Here is a 20,222-nt window from a genome sequence, read left to right as displayed (position 1 = left end):
CCTTTTGCCTCGGAGGATTCCTGCTGCATTTGGTTTCCTTGACTTTCTGCAACTTATTAGGATAGGCCCATCAATAATGGTGCCGATACTTCCAACCTCCTACAGCACTGGGTCTGAAAATGAACTGTGATGGATGGATGTGGCCAGCATTTACAGTGATAGCCTATATTTCTGCTGTCACGTAGAAATGGCAGGTAGTTCAATTTAGAAAAAAAAAAGTTACTGAGAAAGAACAACTATTTCTTCTAATTAGGATTTCCGGACTTTTGTCGGATATGAATTTAGAATCTGACATGTTTGTTAAAGCCTTTGGAATTCTTTTATTCTATTTCTAGATCTTTTAGCTGTGCCTAAGCATCCGTATGCTGCTATGGAGAATTGGGGACTAAGTATTTTTGTGGAACAAAGAATACTGCTGGATCCCAGTGTTTCATCTATTTCTTATTTGCTGGATGTCACCATGGTCATTGTTCATGAGCTGTGTCACCAGGTATGAGAAAAAGGATCAGGTGTAAGTATAATTGCAAACTATCGAGAATGTAGAATGATTTCAGATACTTAAGATTAGGAGCTAAGTTATTATCCTCCCAATTAAGTTTTAATTGTATAGAGCACCATGTAGTTCTTTTTGGAAGATAGGTTGTTCTCAAATGACGGCACAAATGGAAGCAAACACACGGGTCATATTGAATAAGTAACTGTCATTCAGTTTAGTTGAGGAATGAGATGGCACTGCTACCCAGCAGCCTCTCTGGAGACCCTATCCACTCACTATTCTTTGTCAACCTTGCTGTATTTTCTTGTGATTATTGGTGTGCATGTATGGTGAGTGCAGTGATGGCAATGATTTATTGCATTGCTGAAAGATGCAGCTGAGTTTTGTGTACATGTCAAAATTTGCTTTTGCTGAAATCAATTTGTTATTCCCCTTCTCCCATCACACAGACACTTAGGAAGTCTTTCACTAACTCTGCGACAGCCTCTTTGTTCTCAAATGATTGATATTTTTTTGTCTTGACATGTTTAGAGATTCATATGTAAATTAGCCAGCTTTATCATGAAGCTAAGATAAAATTAATTTCATTTTGATTTTATGTACTTTCTTACAACGAGCAGAAGGTATTACAGAGATTTCACAATGCTTATTAGAATCTTGATTCTAGTGAAAAAAATAACTGAAAATAAACGTTTGTGCTAATAAAAAGTAATCTTTGTCCTGATTACCAGGAACTATGGATGGTTTTTAAGTGACAACACCAGAAATCACAGTGTGATACTGTACAACTTCAATTTGTTACCAACCCAAAATCTTTTTAAAAAGCTTGAAAACCTTAAGAAAGAGTGAGGTGGAAAATGTTGTTAGTAAAAGAGGCTGAACAGCTAAATGATAATACATGAATAGGGACTTCATGATAAATTGTTCTAGGTCCTATGACCATTTACCTATATGTCAGCCTTTTGCAGTGAACCTGTAGATGTTTGTACCTGTCCTGCTGGTCGGCTTGGGCATATGTTCCTTGCTGCAGAGACTTAAGGGGATCCATTGCAGAGATAACCAGGGCTCCTTTATTGTGCTAAAAATGGTTTCCAGCTAAACATACAATTCTTTGAAGCTAATCAATGTCCTTTTTGAACGTTCCTAGAAACGAGTTACATGTAGAGTTCTGTTGAAATAAGAACACACTGATAATTGTTTCTAGAACTGGATTTCATTTGTTCCAGATTCTCAGTTACTTTCTTGTTGTAGCTTAGTGATGCTCAGCTACTTACTATGCGGAAATGAGCCAGAAGCTGGGAGAAACACATAATAATTTCCATTATCCTTGCCAAATTATTTTCTACATTACCGTTTCTCCTCACCTATTTATTGTCACAATTCTTAAGACAGGCTTTCAATTTAAGGGCGAAGAAACATTACTTTCTGATCAAGAACAGAAAATGTTTTAAATATCATTCGTTTTGTGGTCATCAGCATATTCAGAGTTATCTCTTATTTGTATTTCTATTAGAGATCCTCTTGAGTAAGTGATACTTTATTAATATTGAAATGCTCAGCCACCAAGCTCTTTCCTCTAGCTCCTAAAGCTGTAAAGCTATGATCTGATACTTGTCTGACTGCCTTTTCCTTCTGCTTCTTAAATAACTCACGCCCACTTACAGTCTTACAGTAACCCTGTAAGGGTTACTTACAAATGCCTATAATCCTCTTGCCTGAGGCTTTCTCATGGCTTCTTCTTATCATTAAAGTCTGAGCTCAAATGTCATCTGCTTAGAGAGAATCTTTTTGTTTTTACAGTCTAAAGTGACCCGTCCCCCATTCCTATCACACTTTAATAAGATCTGAAATTGTATTGTTCATTTGCTTATTTTTTATTTTCTATCTCACCTAATTGTCCCTTCCTCCACAATAAAGTGTCAGCTGCCTGAGAAGGGACATTGTCTGACTTTTCATCATTAAATCCCAAGTCTGTAAGATAGTTCCCGCGTATAATGTTTTGTTTTGTTTTTTAATGAAGAAAGAATTCCTTTAAGCTTTGGTGAACTCAGCAAGGATTTCAGAGTAATGTATCCAGATCTAATCAAAACACCAATTATAAATTACAACATTACTTTCCTGAAGGGATCTTAGAGACTTTTTTGGTCCAACCCTCATTATCATAGAATCATGGAGAGTCAGGTGTGGAGCATCTTAAAGCCCTTATTAGTTCCTTCAATCAGCCGATGTCATTTGTGAATTGCCTCTGCCACTGGAAGGCGCTGCTTCGGTACTTCCTGTGATGAGCTCACCACTTCTCGAGGTAGTATTTTCCATCTTCACCCATTTCAGTCTGTTAGAGGGTCTCCTGCATTTTTAGCAATGTCTACCAATCTACAACCCTAATTTCCATCCATTAATACTGATTTGTCCCCTGTAGGGCCATAAGAGCCAAGCCTTTTCTTCTTCTATATACTAGGTCTTCAAATATTTGAAGACAGCTGTTGTCAGTTTTTCTACCCTGAGCCCTTTCTTCTCCAGGTTAAATCTTCTTGTTGTGTTCCTTGAACATTTTGTTTTTGTTCTTCCCTGAATGCATTTATAGAAAATTAGTGTCATCCAAGTAGTCAAATAAATCAATGGTGTTGCCACAACGTATTTTAAGATCACAGAATCAATTGGGGAATAAATTCCAGTTGTGATCATCATAGTTTAATACATTTAATTTTAGATAAAATAATTCTGGGATAGACGCGATTTTATCTGATGCCCACTCATTTCTCACGGCAGTGGTTTGGTGACCTCGTGACTCCTGTGTGGTGGGAAGACGTGTGGCTGAAGGAGGGATTTGCTCACTACTTTGAGTTTGTTGGTACAGACTACCTCTACCCCGGCTGGAACATGGTAAGTGCACTTTTTAACTGTTTGGAACTCTAAGTGAAAGGTTGATCCTGTGTTACATTGGGCTTATCATCAGACGTGACTGAAAATACCAACTGATGCATGAAAAAAAAAATTAGCTATCCAATAAAAGGAAAAGTAACCCAAAATGTAAACAGTAGTATTTCACAATATTTTTATTAGAACTAAATAGAATCTGATTGGTTATACGCTGATTTCAAAATGGTACAAGGTTTCTAAATAGAAATATTTTAGATTGCAGTATTTGATAACAAAGATAAATTATCCCTTAAAATAGAGAAGGTAACAGTAATCAATGTTATATTTTAAGTATGTAGGATGTTTCAATATACAGAAAAATGAGAACTTAATATTTCTTCAATGTGATGAACTCAAAAATTAGCTAAAATTTTTGATGCATTATTGCTATTTTTACTTTAGGATTAAATAATTTAATAAGAGGTCACTATAAAGAGTTGTACACATTATACCCATACCTGTATGTCTGAACCTGAAGTAGGATTTGTTGTACCTTAAGCAGTGATGTTCTAGAATATCCTAGAAGAAAAAGTGGAGGGAGGGTATGATTTCTGTATGTCATTTAATGTAAGTTTTTCATTTAGTATAAGCTTCCATTAATCAGTAAGTGACTCTGTTATTGTGGAGTAGAACCCAGGGTATATGTTGTTTGGGAACTTGAATTTTAAATTTATTTTAAGTGGCACTACGTAAAAGTTGCAAAGTACTGACATTTGTCAACTTCCAGAAGCTCAGAAGCTTTCACCTGTGACATAGCATGAGTGATAATATATATTTATTTCACACCACACCTCTTTTTTGATGTTTAAATTATTATGTGATTATCTAGTTATCTGTCATGATTACAAGTATGATCTGAATAGTATTTAAACCAAGGTAAAATATAAAGATGTCTGTAAGTCATGATATAACTTCTCTACCATAAATTCAGCCAACTCCTGCTGAGTAAGAAAGGTGATCTTACATATCTCAGAAGAAATGTTACAATTGTAATATCATATTGATATGTTTGAATTATCCAGTTTTGCTTATATTTTATAAAGGCAACATGGTTCATTTGCACAAATGTGTGAGTTAATTTTACTTAGCCTTATGTATCTAGGTATGCATTATATATTACACAATTAAAAAAATCTTATTTGAACTGTTTTATTATGGCATTAAAATTAATTTAAAATGCCTTTGAAGAACTTTGAAGAAAAATCATCACTACCATCAATATTAATTAAGTAATTTTTAAACAAATATGATACTTGAAAACTGAAATGTTTAAGGATATTGAAATATTTGTAAAAATATATTTTGGTTTTTAGTTGACTTTCAACCAAATTTGTTTAAAATTATCATTTAATTTTCACTATGCTGTGGATTATTACTGATTTATAATTCTATTATGTTTCAATATTAAAAGATGTTAGTATTACACATGGCGTGTTACTCATATAGGTAAGCTCATTCTTTCTATTCCTTTCTATTCATCATCCTTTCTATTCATCATTATAAAAATCCTTTCTATTCATCATTATAAAAATACATCTTAGGTTAAAAAGGAATCAACAGAATTATACTAGAGGTGAAAACTGACAGCTTTTGATGGTTTTAGCATGGCAGTGAATCCCAAGTTTCAATGTCCTCATACTGGATTTTGTCTTTGAATAATTTTGTATATTCCTTCATTATCTTTATCAGTTAAGTTATATATGGAGAACATTTTTATAAGAAATATTGAAAATGAATATAGGGTGTAAATAACACATCTGAGACTTTGTCCTTAACAGAATACATACCATGCACTGGAAGTATAAAAACCTTGAGCTGGTAAGATATTAATCCATATGTTATAATCAAAAATAGCAATTAATGATGGATTAAACTAAGAAATGAAAGAATAAGGTCCATCACAATTAATTAGGCTATAGTGAAAACAGGTCTTATTATTATGTCTCTTTATGTTCGGATTTTAAAGATTACAAATACTGTCTGATTGTTGGCTGCTTTTGCTTTCTTAGTAGTTTTTTCAATTTAGTTTGTAGAGTACCTCAATATACTAAATTTATAAAACCTGTAAGAAGAGACTCTACACAAATGCTCCTCCAAGGATCGTTAATATCTTCTTTGCAAACAAAATTTTAGGACTAAGTTAGCCACATAAGTAAGAGAGGATATTAAGTGACTTTAAGGCTGTGTCTGCACTATTTTTCATAATGGCATCAGCAAAAGAGTGAAAGAAATACTAGAAAGAGCAAGGGTGATGGCTGTGTTAGCAGTAACTCATACTGTTGTGATATGCACAGAAACTCACCCAGGAGAACAAGGCTTGGGCTTCGCTAGAACTTAGCCTAAATTAGAAAAACCACAAGTCAGGCTTGTGTCAGAAGTAAAGAAATTCAGGAAGCTGACCTCTTTTGCCTCTTATCTCAAAAACAGTGCTTTAATTATTTTTAGACACCAAGACTCAAGCACTGAAATACAATTTCAGTTTGCTAGGGAGATTACTATGACAGTCTACCTTCGATGGAATAGCAATAAGGAAGCCCAGAATTACACTGTATTGTTAAGGAAGCTCTTGTTCTGATTTAGGATAGTATACTTGTGTAGCCTGCTTAACTGTTAGTAAAATCTTAGGTTGTATATATGTGTGTGTGTGTGTTTACAGTCAGCTTCTGCTAAAGCCATAATCAGTTTTTACATTAAAAACACTACATGGAATAAAAACTACTATGAAATTTTGTTCCCCAGTAAACTGATCAAGTATACCATTTTATAGATATGGGCCTTTACAGGTAGTATGATATAAGGTCAGGAAATGGATAGGCAAGAAGAAATTCAGATTCCAAGAAAGGCATTTCACTTCTTTGACTCACCCTTAATATTTGAGAAATGGGGGCGATTATACTGACTTGGTAAGCACACATAATTTTTGTGAAGATAAAATAACTTTCAAGGTCTTTGAAATGCATGAACCGCTATACAAATGTGAGTAGGTATCATGGACCTGGAAAATAATAAATGCTCCATTACAAAGGGGCATTGATTTTATGTATAAATACCCTAACATTTCCAACCCTAGTAATCTATTTTGACACCCTAGATTTCTAACAATTATGTATAGATTACAAAAAGTTTTCTGTAATCTTTGTATCTAGACTCAGTCTCCCCAAATCAATGCTCATCTATATTGGCAATGTGGACTATTCTTTAGGAACATAAGCCTTATATCATGTTTCATTCATCAAACAGAAGTGTCAAGATCAACAGAAGCAACTTCTTCAGCTCAGGGCTGGGGTTAGATTTCATAGGTTGAGTAGTCCTTTTGCTTGATGTTATTTGATCAAAGTTGGTTGTTAATGACAACATCATTGGATGATTAAGTTACAGTATGCTGTTGACGGCTGTCCAAAGGGAGAAAAGAAAAGACTCATGCTGCCTAGTTACTATTCTTCAACAATTCTTTATCATTTAAATTTGAAAAAGTCTATAATAAAAGAGCTTCAATACAGGAAAAGGATGAATAGTAAAATGAAACCACGGAGAACGCCTTATTTTACAGACCTGATGCCAATGCAGGCAAAATCATATCCCTTGTGCATATTGCACAGGTTTTCACTATAATTTGTATCTGTATGATAGGTGTAACCTTTAATTTCCTGAATGTAGCCTTGTAAGGACGTACTTGCTATAATGAGAATTATTCAACATGAGTGTATGTTCTTTTATGAAATAATTTGGGATGCTAAGGAGCTATACACAGCAGTAACTTTATACACTGATAAAGTCTGCAGACTGGGAATTCTTCCTAAATTTTTATGAGGGCACATACCTGGGCATAAATATAACTATTAATAGAGAATCGTGCAACTAAACTTCATTATGCTAAATACTTAGGATATCTCAAAGTGTATTGCCCAAAACTTTGATAAATGTTCTCAATTGTTTTTATCATGGGCAGGACTAAAATAGCAAAAATGAATTCTGCCATTAGACTCAGTATCATTTTAATGTGCTCCAACAAAAATTGCCTGCTAAATTTAATAGGCATTGCAATAAAATTACCTTTACTTCTTAGATTATTTTGTTTTTATTCAAAAAGAAGTTGAGAAAATCATTGGTGAACTGAAATAGATACAGTTTATAGAATTCAATTTTTTTTCCAGTTTAAATGTAAAGATATACTGCTTAATTATTCTAAACAATAATAAACACTCTACTACTCAAGAGAGGGGAAAATAGAAAATTAGAGAGAGAAAAAATTGTTTTGGCTAATATTTTACTTGTTCAGCTGTTCATGTCTTAAGTCCATCTTTGATTTAATGTCTGTAGGGAAGAAAGCTTTCACATGCTTTTCAAAGTTAGTTAATATACATTTCAACAGTAGTTGGTATGTTGGTACTATTGCCTATGATTCATCAATATCAAAATATATTTGCCCAGGAGGGCTATGGTGTCAAAGATAGACCATTTGGGAATTAAATATTTATTTTAGAATCTTACTTTATAAATACTGAATACCAAATAAATGTGTACATACACATACATCATATATATGTGATTTTCCATAGAGTTGTATTTTGTCTATTATGATAAAAAAATCCACATATAATATTCTACTCCGGAGAAATCAGTAAATTAGAAGGTGATCCAATTGTTTTCAACCTGGTAGATGATATTTTATTCTCAAATGACTGACATATTGAATGTGAACATTTTAAAAGCTTCTGATGGCTAGTCCCAAGGGTCTATGGTATTTTTGATCCTTCTCAGTAGCTTAAAAGTGACATTTACATTGAAAGACTAGAAGAAAAGTAGAAGGGGTGCTCACTTGGGTCTCCTGGGGGTCACAGTCTTCAAAATAGACTTCTTCTTTATGCTTTCCCTTTACTCTTCCCTCCGAACCCCTCTGCAAGTCATTTCTCTTTGTGCTGAAAACATCAGCTTTTTGTGTGTGTGTGTGTGTGTGTGTGTGTGTGTGTGTGTGTGTGTGCAGTACACGGGCCTCTCACTGCTGTGGCCTCTCCTGTTGCGGAGCACAGGCTCCGGCCGCACAGGCTCAGCGTCCGTGGCTCACGGGCCCAGCCGCTCCGCGGCATGTGGGAGCTTCCCGGACCGGGGCACGAGCCCGTGTCCCCTGCATCAGCAGGCGGACTCTCAACCACTGCGCCATCAGGGAAGCCCCATGTGTGTTCTTAAAGGATGATTTTTTTTTTTTTTTTAATAAATTTATTTATTTAATTTTGGGTGTGTTGGGTCTTCGTTTCTGTGAGAGGGCTTTCTCTCGCTGTGGCTAGTGGGGGCCACTCTTCATCGCGATGCGCGGGCCTCTCACTGTCGCGGCCTCTCTTGTTGCAGAGCACAGGCTCCAGATGCGCAGGCTCAGTAACTGTGGCTCACGGGCCTAGTTGCTCCGCGGCATGTGGGATATTCCCGGACCAGGGCTCGAACCCGTGTCCCCTGCATTGGCAGGCGGACTCTCAACCACTGCGCCACCAGAGAAGCCCCAAGGATGATTTTTTAAAAAGCCATTTATATTCAGGAAGACACTAAGTGTTTCAGGTTTTGTATATTTTAAATTTGGAGATAGAAGATAAATGAGCATTCCCTTCAGAATAAAGTATTTCTTCTGAAGACTGTGTTCAGGTTTGCATGGTGTCAAGGTCTTTCTGCATTTCCTTAGGAATTTCAAAAGCAACGAATAAATTGACAGGATTAGACACTTCCTAAGAAGAAAACTCTTCTGAACCTGGAGCCTAACAATAATGCAACGCTGTTCTTTCTCATATCTAGAAATAATATAGGAAAAGTTAACCCATTCATTCCCTTTTTAGGTAAGAGCAGTTTGCAAGCAAAATATTCCAACTTGCTGAAAATGGTCAGACATCACTTGATAAACAAAAAAATTGATGATGCCAAAAGTTTATATCAAAATGATGAAATGTTCTGTTAGACATCATTGTTCTCAAATACTTATGATTTGCAATAGCAGATTATACCAGTTTAACCTGTCCCTTTTACCACGCTTGGTAAAAACGTTTATCTTCTTATGATACATGAATTGTTCAACACTTGATATCATTCAGTATCATCTCAGATATGTTAAAGAGAATTTGCTTTGCAAAATCTGTAACATGAACACAACCAAAAAGGAAAGCTGGGGACTAAGAGGACAACCAAAGAATAATTCATTAATTTTCTAATTATTAATCATCCTTAACCAGGCAGCTATATGCTTTAAAAGATATTAGAACACACTGATTTCTAAGCAAGGAGTGACTGTCTCAGTCCATAACACTTTATGGGATTTTTCTTTTTCCATTTCATCAAGGTTACTTCAACACTGTTCAGCTGTTGCTAGACAAGGATGTGATAAATGAAAGTAGTGAGTTCAAGTGATATGAATCAAAAAATGTAAAGGAGCTTCCTGTCAAGAGAAAGCAAAAAGCAATAATTTGAGGTTGATGAAGATTTTGCTCCAATTACTCCGTAACACTTGCAATAATAAAGACTTACGTAGCATTTACTGTGTACCATTAAACACTTTACGTATGCTGATTCGCTGTGAAATAGAGTAAGACCTTCTGCTAGGTATCTTGAGAGTACGCATCTTTGCTGTCATTTTTCTTAAGAGTCTGAGAGTGTGGTAATGGCCAGACTACCATGCAGGCCACCACTCAGGCAGCTCTCTTCAATCATGAGTCCAAAGAGATGATTTGGGGTAGAGCATGTTTTGACACTGAGCTGAATAACCTCTGTGGATCTACCGTTCACAGATTTAAGTAAAGCCCCTTTTGAAACTGTTTATATCTTTAGCTTTTCACCTTTCCCTGGGACTAATGAAATAAAATTCTTTCTAATGATTGGAGTGTTATCTTTGTCATATTTGTCTTTAAAAATGAAGATATGTGGGGATGCTTTTCTCTAAGAACCTACTTCAAATCCACCTGTGTCCAATTAACTCCTTTAATCATTTAAAATTTTCTCTTCTCAAGATTTTATTTATAGTTCAGTGATGTGTTTCCTGAGTGCTGTTAACATTAATTTTATATAAACTAGTTTGATGGATTGCTGCCACTTTTTTGCCATTCCATTCAGTTATACATTTCATTCATTCTGTTTAATTAATTCATTCAAAGAATTATCAAGTACCCAAAATGAGACATTCATTTTGCTAATTTCTATGGAATAAACCTCATGGCTTATTAGCAGAGACCTGCTATATATCAGCTTCTTATACACACTGTATTTTTTCTTTAGTGTGGTGGTTTCAGTTAGAAGGTGTGGGTAGATTGAGGATTTTTTTTTTTTTTTTGCTCTTAGTTGACCAACCATGCTCTGTCAGAAGTTGTTTTGTTTATGCAGTAGCTCAAAAACACAGATCCATAATCTCAATCAGACTGTTCATATTCATAGATATGTTTGGAAAATAAAATTTAACATAGTAAGTCTCAGAGGATTAGCCAAATAATGGAACAGGAAGAAGATTTAGCTACCTATTATTATTTTTATATTACATGGATCAAACATGTTCTCTAATATTTGCTTAGATTTACAATAGCTATTTATTTTTATTTAGAATTTGAGTATCTTTCTGCTCAGTTAAGTTCTGTTCTTTCCCTAAGCTTCACAGCTTTGCTTGGAAGATAAGTGCTTTAAAAAATGTATTTCTGTACTTTTGGTTGTAGTGGTGCTTGTGGTGATGGTGGGATATTTTCATCTATTTATTATTTATTTACCAAGTTTTCTGATTAAAGAGAGGGTTAGTTCGATTGCTCCTAAAGAGCAAAACTTGGCATTAATTACATTCTCTTCCCAACTATCCACTTGATCAGTCCAATTTGAAGGACATTAAACACAATACAGTATTGAAGATGACTAATTAAAAGTAAAAACTCTCCATGTTTCTTTGTCTTACTTTTTAAGACCATAAGGTGCTTTTCTTGGAATCTTTGGCTTCTTCTGAGAGATGACGGTTTATATCACTTCCTAGGCCTGAAAATAATTTGGCTTCTCACAACAAAATGATATTATTCTATTAGTTGCTAAGCATTTTGCTGGCATTTTTAGGGCCCCTAATTTATAAAATATTTCCAGGGATTAATCTATATTGACTCACTCATTTTTCATTATGTAACGAACATTTTTTGGAGGCCCAGTCTTTGCAAGTGTCTCTGTTAGAGATGGGGACCACAGATGAGTATGAACATCAATGTCCTCAAAGTCTCATAGATCTATTTTACCAATTAAGTTAAATTATTTTTTGTCAGAGTAATGCTACTTTACAGTTTCCTAGAATGAAGTTCGATTCCTTATTTCTACCTATCCCGTGGATTAATTTTTTTTTTTTTGGCTTCACTGTGTGGCATGCAGGATCTTGGTTCCCTGACCAGGGATCGAACCCATGCCCTCTGCGTTGGGAGTGTAAAGTCTTAACTGCTGGACCACCAAGGAAGTCCCAGATTTTTGACACTTAATAGCTGTGTGATCTTGTTTCTCCATCTTCAAAATATGTATGAAATACCTGTACTGTTTTTGTCACAGAATAGTTTTAAAACTCGAAAACATTCTTCTTCTTCTTACTACAAATATTACTATTGCTATTAGGTACTTAAGTATAATGGTATTACTTTTAGGGCCCAAAATATGTTTTCCAGTGGAGTATCTTGTGAATCGCATATTAAAAATTAATAAGAGCAAAGAAATTGCCTTCACATAATACTTTTGAGTATACCTGTTCCATTTCAGAATGACTTTGGAATGCTAATATTTTAATATTTTTGCACTTTATAAATGGATTGCTAGTCCAGATTTTGCATTCTGAGTAATAAAGATTTTCTTTGCTAATTTTATAATCAGTCTATAAATGTTACAGTAGCTTACATTGAGATACAGTAATATATAGGGTCTGGGAATAAATGTGGAGTTTCCTTTCTGAATTGGTTAACTTTTTGGGCCATAGCACTCTATGTATTCTGGAGTTGTTTGTTATGAGTTAGTGAATCTTTTACATTTGAAAAAATTAATGCTTTTTATTTTCATTGGAAATATACAGACTGCTGTGATCTGGCAACAGGTGTAAAGTTTTATTTAGCTAGATTATTTGATGAACTGATCATTTATATCACTAAATATTAAAATTAAAGTACAAAAGTGTGTTATTTAATAAATTTCATTATCCAGTTAATAAAAATTCTGTTACAGAATTAAGGTCATTTTAATTATTATTTATTTCATAAATTAAAATAACATAAAATAAACTGGCTACTTGGTAATCATGTTAATGACTTCTGGGAGTTGGCTAGCCTATTTTTTGGAATTATTCCAGACCTGAATGGTATAAGAAAGTTTCTATTAGGATTTAAGTAGAAATTGAATCTGTTTAAGATGATTAGTCAGTGTGTGTTTAAAAATACTCTGTATTACATTTTATCAATCAAATATTATAGGGCCTTGTTAGCTTATTATTGATTTGTCTGAAAATATTAGCAACTTCTTGTGATGGATGTGAGAAACAGGGTGTGTGAGTATCAAAAAAAACTGGCAAATTTGATTTTATTGAAACGTCTTATCAGCTACTCAAAACAGTTAAGCATAGAGATAGAGGAAAAGATTCTTACTGCCAAAGTAGAGAGAGGATTATTGAAAAGGTGAAGAGGCTTACCTCTCTATGCAGAGGATGCTGAAGTGACCTGTACAAGAGTGGGTATGAGTTCATGTTAATTAGCAAAGAAGAGGAAGTAAATCTCCCCCACTAAACAATATGCTTCATCAGTTAAGGACTGTTTATTTACCATCATTTCTCAGCATTTAACCCAAAGTATAGCATCTATGAGGAATTCAAATAATAAAATTCTGGTCAAAAGTTAACAAAAAAAAAGAAATTATGGGCAACAAACAATTTATGAAAGATTATAAGCAGTTTCTATGTCTATATAAGAACTCATTCATTGAAATAAAAAGGATATTGAGCTGGGCTTCCCTGCCGATGCAGGGGACACGGGTTTGTGTCCCGGTCCCGGAAGATCCCACATGCCGCGGAGCGGCTGGGCCTGTGAGCCGTGGCTGCTGAGCCTGCGCGTCCGGAGCCTGTGCTCCGCAACGGGAGAGGCCCGCGTACCGCAAAAAAAAAAAAGGATATTGAGCTTAAAAGTATATAAAAGTACATTGGATAAGTGTGTGAAGGAAAACAGAAGGAAAAAATGTCAAGAAATCTGAAAAAATATATGATATGAACATTTTAAGAGGGTTATATAAAAGCACATGGCATATGGTGATTGTTCACAGTGATTTTTTTGGGCTGCTAGAATCAGAATGAGCTATGTAATTAGACAACCTGTTCATAATTATTACTGTGATCGACATTATTTGAAGCACATTCAAGGTTGTTCCGTAAGACCCAGGATTATCATAATTAATGAATATGTAAATGACTAATTGATGGTGACTTCTGCCGTATCAATATTGCTATATATCTTAAAGGTTCTTGAGTAAGTATGCAGAAGGCTCAGAATCTGGTTGAATACAATGCAGTACATTTTGTGTTTCATCTTAGCATTTTCCCTTAGCTGTGTCACATCTTGGATAATATTAGACATGACACATTCAGCCTGGATATTACAAACAAAATATAAGGCAGCTGAAGGATGTAGTCATTGAAGAGACTCACAATTTAACCCACCTTCTCTCTGTGTTAGTCATGTTTGAGAGTATATCAGTTCATAAAAACCTGTGCAAGGAGTTATTTGGGGTTATGAGAGCCTTATAAAGTCATCCAAGATAGTCTTATAGAGATATAATTGCTTTTTTAGTTAGTGCGTTGACTAAGGCATCTTAAAGCGTTTGTGGCTTGGCAGTGAATGAAATGTAGTTGATAGTTAAAAGAAATGAGAGCGTATAGAACACATTTGGTTACTTATTGTAAAGCTCATGTGAAATCATAGAATAATGTTAAATCAATAGAGATCTGCGCAGATAATTATGTTCATGTACCACTTACTGTAAAAGGTTATGTGGACAAGAACAGAGGTAAAATTTTCAATACAGTGCTTGTTTTATTATAGGCATTAATGGTGATTATTTCTAAAATTATTCTTTAATGCCTACTGCATATATGTGTGTTTACATAAGTCTGACTTTAATATAAGTGGACTGTTTTAACAAGCTGCACATGAAAATGGTTATCAACATCTTAGGCATGTGTATTTTAAACATGATATTTTGAAGTGTTAATTTTTAAGAAATATTATATAGAAGCAACACTTATTTTCACTACATCTTTAGTTTTATTTCATTTATCAGTATGATTTAGCTATCTACAAAATGTTAGCTAATCAGCTAAATAATGACATTATATTTCACAAGTACATCTAGCTAACTTTCAACTGAGTAAAGCTTAAAATACTTTTGGACATTTTAGAACTTTATAAAAGTATGATGAAATATAAAATTACATAGTAAAATTCTTTTAATATTTTAAGTGACTTGGAATCCAAATAATTTATGATTTTTACAAATATGGCATTGTGTTGTGTGTTTACAAAAGATGATAATTGCGATGTCTCAGAGATACCATATCACATAAATAAAACCTGATGGATATTTTCCTCCAATATGTTTGCTTTTCTTGTTTGGATTTTTTATTGTATTCCTCTCCTTTAATTTGCCCTGATTTGAATAAGTCATGAAAAGCAAGAGTGAAAAAGCCAAAATATGCAATGCTAGGTATATCTGTATCCTTGTTCTAGTCTTATGCAAGCAAGGGGTTCAGGTTAGTAATGACTCATGTGGCATTTTGTTTAACCTATGAAATCTTAAAAGGCTTCATCTCATGGTAGTATAGATTTCCAAAGACACAAAATATGACTGATATATCTAATTTCTTCTCTTTATGATAGATCAGTTGAAATTGAATCAACATGGTCATAGACACTGAAAGCATTTTTACCCATAACGTTCCCTCTGTTCTCTACTCCCATAGTACTTTGTCTGGTTACTAATACGTTACCCATCAAATGGCACGAATGAGTTGTACGTGTGTCTGTCTTCCCTATCATAATGGGAGTTGCTTGGAGGCAGGAATTATGTCCCAAGTTCGTTTGTTTCCCCAGCCTCTAACATATGGAGGTTGCGTGTACAAAGCAATCAGTAAACGTGTGGAATTAGATTGTATTGTTCAAATAACTTTTGTCAGACATTCTTGTTCATTTGACTCTATGGATTAGAAAAGTGCCTTTATCCATATTCAAGAGGATGTTGTCAATATTAAAAACTGGAATAAGACATTGCTTTAAATAAACTAATGAAAATACTGAAAAGGAAATATTTGTATCTATTTGGTTATCTTTACGTGTATCTACATACATGTCTATATTTATGCCTATGTTTATATTTATGTCTAAATCTATATTTGATTCACACATTTTGGAATTTCAAAGTAAATACCTTGTTGGATCACCATTGGTCATCAAAAAATTGAGCTAAATTTTAGAAAAATAATGGTATAATATTTTGTGATCACAAAGATAAAGCCCATATTGTGTGCTATTTTTGCATAATTGTGCTGTATTGTCCTATTTTGTTTCGAGTTGCCCCTCACTCTAATCCGCTTTCCAGTATTCATAGTCATCTTTCTAAATGTAGGTCTGGTGGTGTCACTTCTTAATTCTAGCTTCCTAACTTGCCATGGAGGATCTTGATAATTCTGTTCTTGTCTGTCTCTATGCACTAATCACTAGTTATTTACCCTGTTATACTCCCTGCCTTCTGCCACGCAAAACTCTGGAGTCCCCCAAACAGGTCAGGCTGTTTCATACCTCTATGGTCTTTCCCAGGTATTCCTTTCTGTCCAAAATGCCCCTTTCTGTGGTATTCTCCTAGAAAACTCAATCCCCCTTAAAGATTCAACTCAAACTATCAATTCAGAAGCTTTCCTTCCTTTCTCCAGGCAGAACCAATCACAGCCTTCTCTGTGTAGTCACTCTGTATCCTGAACCTACTTCCATTTTTACACATAGTAGGTGCTATTTCAATATTTGTTTTCATCTTTGTCTCTCTTTCTACTAGGATAAAATCTCTGAAGGTTGGATCCCTGTTTTTCTATCTTTTTATCCCCGGAACCAGACATACCATTTGGGATATAGCAGGTGCTCAATAAATATTTGCAGAACAAATTATCTTTAATCTTCACAACCACATATGTCTACAAATGAGGATGCTGAGGTCTGAAAAGATTAACTTGCTCAAGGTCAGACAGCTAGTGAATGGCAGATATTTTTCTTACAGTCTAGGACTCTTTCATCAATTTTGCAGCAGTGTTCCTGTCTTTTCTCTCAGGAATAACGAAAGAGCCATTTATATTCAGACCCATCCTCCTAGATATGTGGAATCTAAAAAATGGTACAAATGAACTTATTCACAAAACAAGAGTAGAGTCACAGATGTAGAAAACAAACTTATGGATACCAGGGCGGAAGGGGGGGGAACGATAAATATAGGAGGTTGGGATTGACATGTACACAGTACTATATATAAAAGAGATAACTAATAAGGACCTACTGTATAGCACAGAACTCTACTCAATACTCTATAATGACCTATATGGGAAAAGAATCTAAAAAAGAGTGGATATATGTATATGTATAACTGATTCACTTTGCTGTACAGCAGAAACTAACACAACATTTTATTTTTTAAAATTTATTAAATTTATTTATTTTTGGCTGCTTTGGGTCTTCGTTGCTGCGCGGGGGCTTTCTCTAGTGGAGGTGAGCGGGGGCTACTCTTTGTTGCGGTGCGCGGGCTTCTCATTGCAGTGGCTTCTTTTATTGTGGAGCATGGGCTCTAGGCACGTGGGCTTCAGTAGTTGTGGCACGCGAGCTCAGTAGTTGTGGCTTGTGGGCTCTAGAGCGCAGGCTCAGTAGTTGTGGCGCACGGGCTTAGTTGCTCCGCGGCATGTAGGATCTTCCCGGACCTGGGCTCCAACCCGTGTCCCCTGCATTGGCAGGCAGATTCTTAACCACTGCGCCACCAGGGAAGCCCCTAACACAACATTTTAAATCAACTATACTCCAGTAAAAATTTTAAAAAAGGAATTAAATTAAAAAAAAAAAAAAGAAAGTTGAGTCCTTGTGGCCGCTCTGATGTAACCCACATCTGCCCAGAGAATGTTTTTCCTCTCTTTTCATGCCTGTGAGCACCTCACCACTTCTTGAATTGGCTCAGGCTCTGCCCTCATCTTTTTTGTCTGGTTTGATGTATCTGACTTGATTTGATCTCTATTCAGATTACTTGATTTTTTTCTTTCTTTTCTGATGACAAGAGTCAAAGTGTCTGCCTGGTATCGCTCTTCACTAAAAGTAGTCAGCCTTTTTCTATAGGAACTTGCCGACAGCCCTCCGTTCCAATAGTACTTCCTCTTTTCCCCACCATCACCGTGACTATTCAGATCTTGACGTGTTCAGGCAGAAGCCATTTGGGGACATCAAGGAATTGATTTTTTCAGGTGTATCTAATGATGTGTTAAGAATTGTTAATAACTCCCTTCACATATATTTCTAAATACCAGTATATGAAGTGTTAATGTTGTAAGAAATAATTTTTAAAAAGAGTTGCTTCTCTCCGAGCCTTCATTTATATTTGTATACAGATCACTGTTTCTTGCCAAAAGTTGTTTAGCACTTGCCCCTTCTCTTAGACCTAGGCTTTTCCTTTCAGTTGCCTGTGACATATTGCTTTTTTAATGTTCACTGTCACATTCCTTGCAATATGTCTAAAACTCATCTTTTAACTTGCCCTCCAAACCAAAATTTTGTCCACTTCTCCATTTCTGTCAGTAGCATGCCCCCTACATTTTAAAACTTTCTGTCAATCTAAAGTCTTTTAAAATTCCATCACGTCATTCCACGTAGTTATTTGTTAGTACTTCCTCTCCATCATCCACTAAGGGGACCAAGGCATCAATGTCAGTTGATTGTTCTTTCAAAATATCTCTCAGAATCAAAAGTCCTTCAGCAACACCTGTTGTAATATATCATCACCATATCGCCTCTTGGTACAATAGCCACTTCCTGTCTCCTGTTTCTACATCCATCAAGCCACTCTGTATAACTCAGATAAGTTAATTTTCCTAAGACACTACTTTTATTATGTCATTATGTCTGCTACTGCCTATTTATTAAGACCAAACTCTTCAACCTGACAACTGAGGATTCAAACAGACCAGCTTTTTTTCATGTTTCCTCTGCCAGGATTTGCCCTTTTAAGCTGCTTTTCCCATTCATCTGAGTAACCTTTCATCCTTCAACAACTCACTTTAATGTCACTTCCTCTGTGAAGCCTTTTCTGAACTAATTAATCATTTCATCCTCTGTGTTTTTTATAACATCCATCATATTATAATACAGATAGCTGTTTACCTGTCTTTCTCAACTACTTTTGAGTTCTTTCAGGTTGAGGACTAGATTTTAGTCATATATTTATTCCCAAAACACAGTACAGTATCTGGCGTTGAGTAGGAATTTAATACATGTTTGTTAAATGAATGAATGAATAAAACAATAGTGCCTTTCTTCTTTTCCATGTGTTATTCTCAGCTCTGTGCATTCACTCACACTTTGTTTACTTTTCTGAAAAGTCTTCACACTGTTCTCCAAAAATTCAAACACAGCATATTTCTGAAAATAGTTCAGTACAAAATGACACACATATTCAATATTATTAGAACTGTTTCAATGTAGGCATGTATGCAACATCTCCAAGAGGTGTCTGTATTAGAGTGGTAGGATTTATTGTTACTGATAACAGTAAACTTCTTGTAAACAGATTTTAAAGTTCTCCATTTTACCTTATTGTTTTGCATTTTGAAAGTTGTAGAATGGCCTATCATGGTGTCCTTAAAATATAGAGTAGAATAAAAACTGTTGACTATGCACCATAAATATATTCTTCCCTGTACACAAACACATGAGCATGCACGCAACTTTAAAGTGACTTGAAGGATCAGATCAAATTCTACCTCTTCCATTAAACTTTCCATAAATAATTCTGTTTTACCGTGTTTTGCCTCAAATTCTTTAGCATTTCTAGTCTGTAAGAGAAAACTATTATTTTGTACACTGTGGCTAACTATTTTGTTTGATCTTTTATCTCACATAAGAGCCAGAATTTCTTTTACTTTATTTTTAAACTTTCACAGTCTCAGGTCAACAAAAAGCAACTAACCAACACTTAGTAATTTCTGCTGTAATTGTTATGGTTGTTGTTGATGAGGAGGAGGAGGGCCCTAGCCTGGGACTAACAAACCAAGATTGTTTCTTCTTTTATAGTGATGCGGGTCTTTTATAAAAAATTAGCACCTTCTCTCCTGCAAAATTCTTTGTAATTTTGTTAAATTGGGTTTGCCTCTGGTTAGAATTTTCTTTTTCTCCACCTCAATTTAAGTTATTGTCTCTTCTGAGCTTGTGAGTATCTTCTGCCAGTCTTTTCTTTCTTTCTTTTGTGTTTTTCCTTCTCTCTCTCTTCATCTCTCTTAATGCCCTTTTTCTCAAGTAGACAATATCATCCTCTCCAAAAATGTAGACGAATCTTTTGCTAATGACTTAACGCTACTAAATTTAAACTCTCCTTTTTGAAATTCCACTGACCAAAGGTTTGTTTTTATTTTTCTCCAGAAGCATGAAGTAATATATTATGTATAACTTATATTTTCTTAAACGAGAAAGTTTCATTTTTGAAATTTACCTTAGATTTCATTTTTATAATTTCATGGCCATTGACTTTATACCGTTTTAAAAAAATCACATCTCTAGCAAACCAAGAT

General features: G+C 34.9%; 1 protein-coding gene across 1 annotated transcript in view; it reads left to right on the top strand.

Annotated features, from left to right (window-relative positions):
• Positions 1-20,222, top strand: part of TRHDE (thyrotropin releasing hormone degrading enzyme) — a 409,484-nt gene that overhangs the window by 221,846 nt on the left and 167,416 nt on the right. Inside the window, exons 4-5 of the mRNA XM_007448769.1 lie at positions 336-490; positions 3,266-3,379. Of these exons, the coding sequence (XP_007448831.1) occupies positions 336-490; positions 3,266-3,379 (269 nt within the window). The remainder of the gene's footprint in view (positions 1-335; positions 491-3,265; positions 3,380-20,222) is intronic.

This window comes from Lipotes vexillifer, unplaced genomic scaffold (assembly GCF_000442215.2).
Source record: "Lipotes vexillifer unplaced genomic scaffold, Lipotes_vexillifer_v1.1 scaffold329, whole genome shotgun sequence".
In the NCBI taxonomy this organism is placed as follows: Eukaryota; Metazoa; Chordata; class Mammalia; order Artiodactyla; family Lipotidae; genus Lipotes; species Lipotes vexillifer.
The sequence above is the reverse complement of the archived record's forward strand: the minus strand, read 5'-3'. Positions and strand labels throughout refer to the sequence as shown.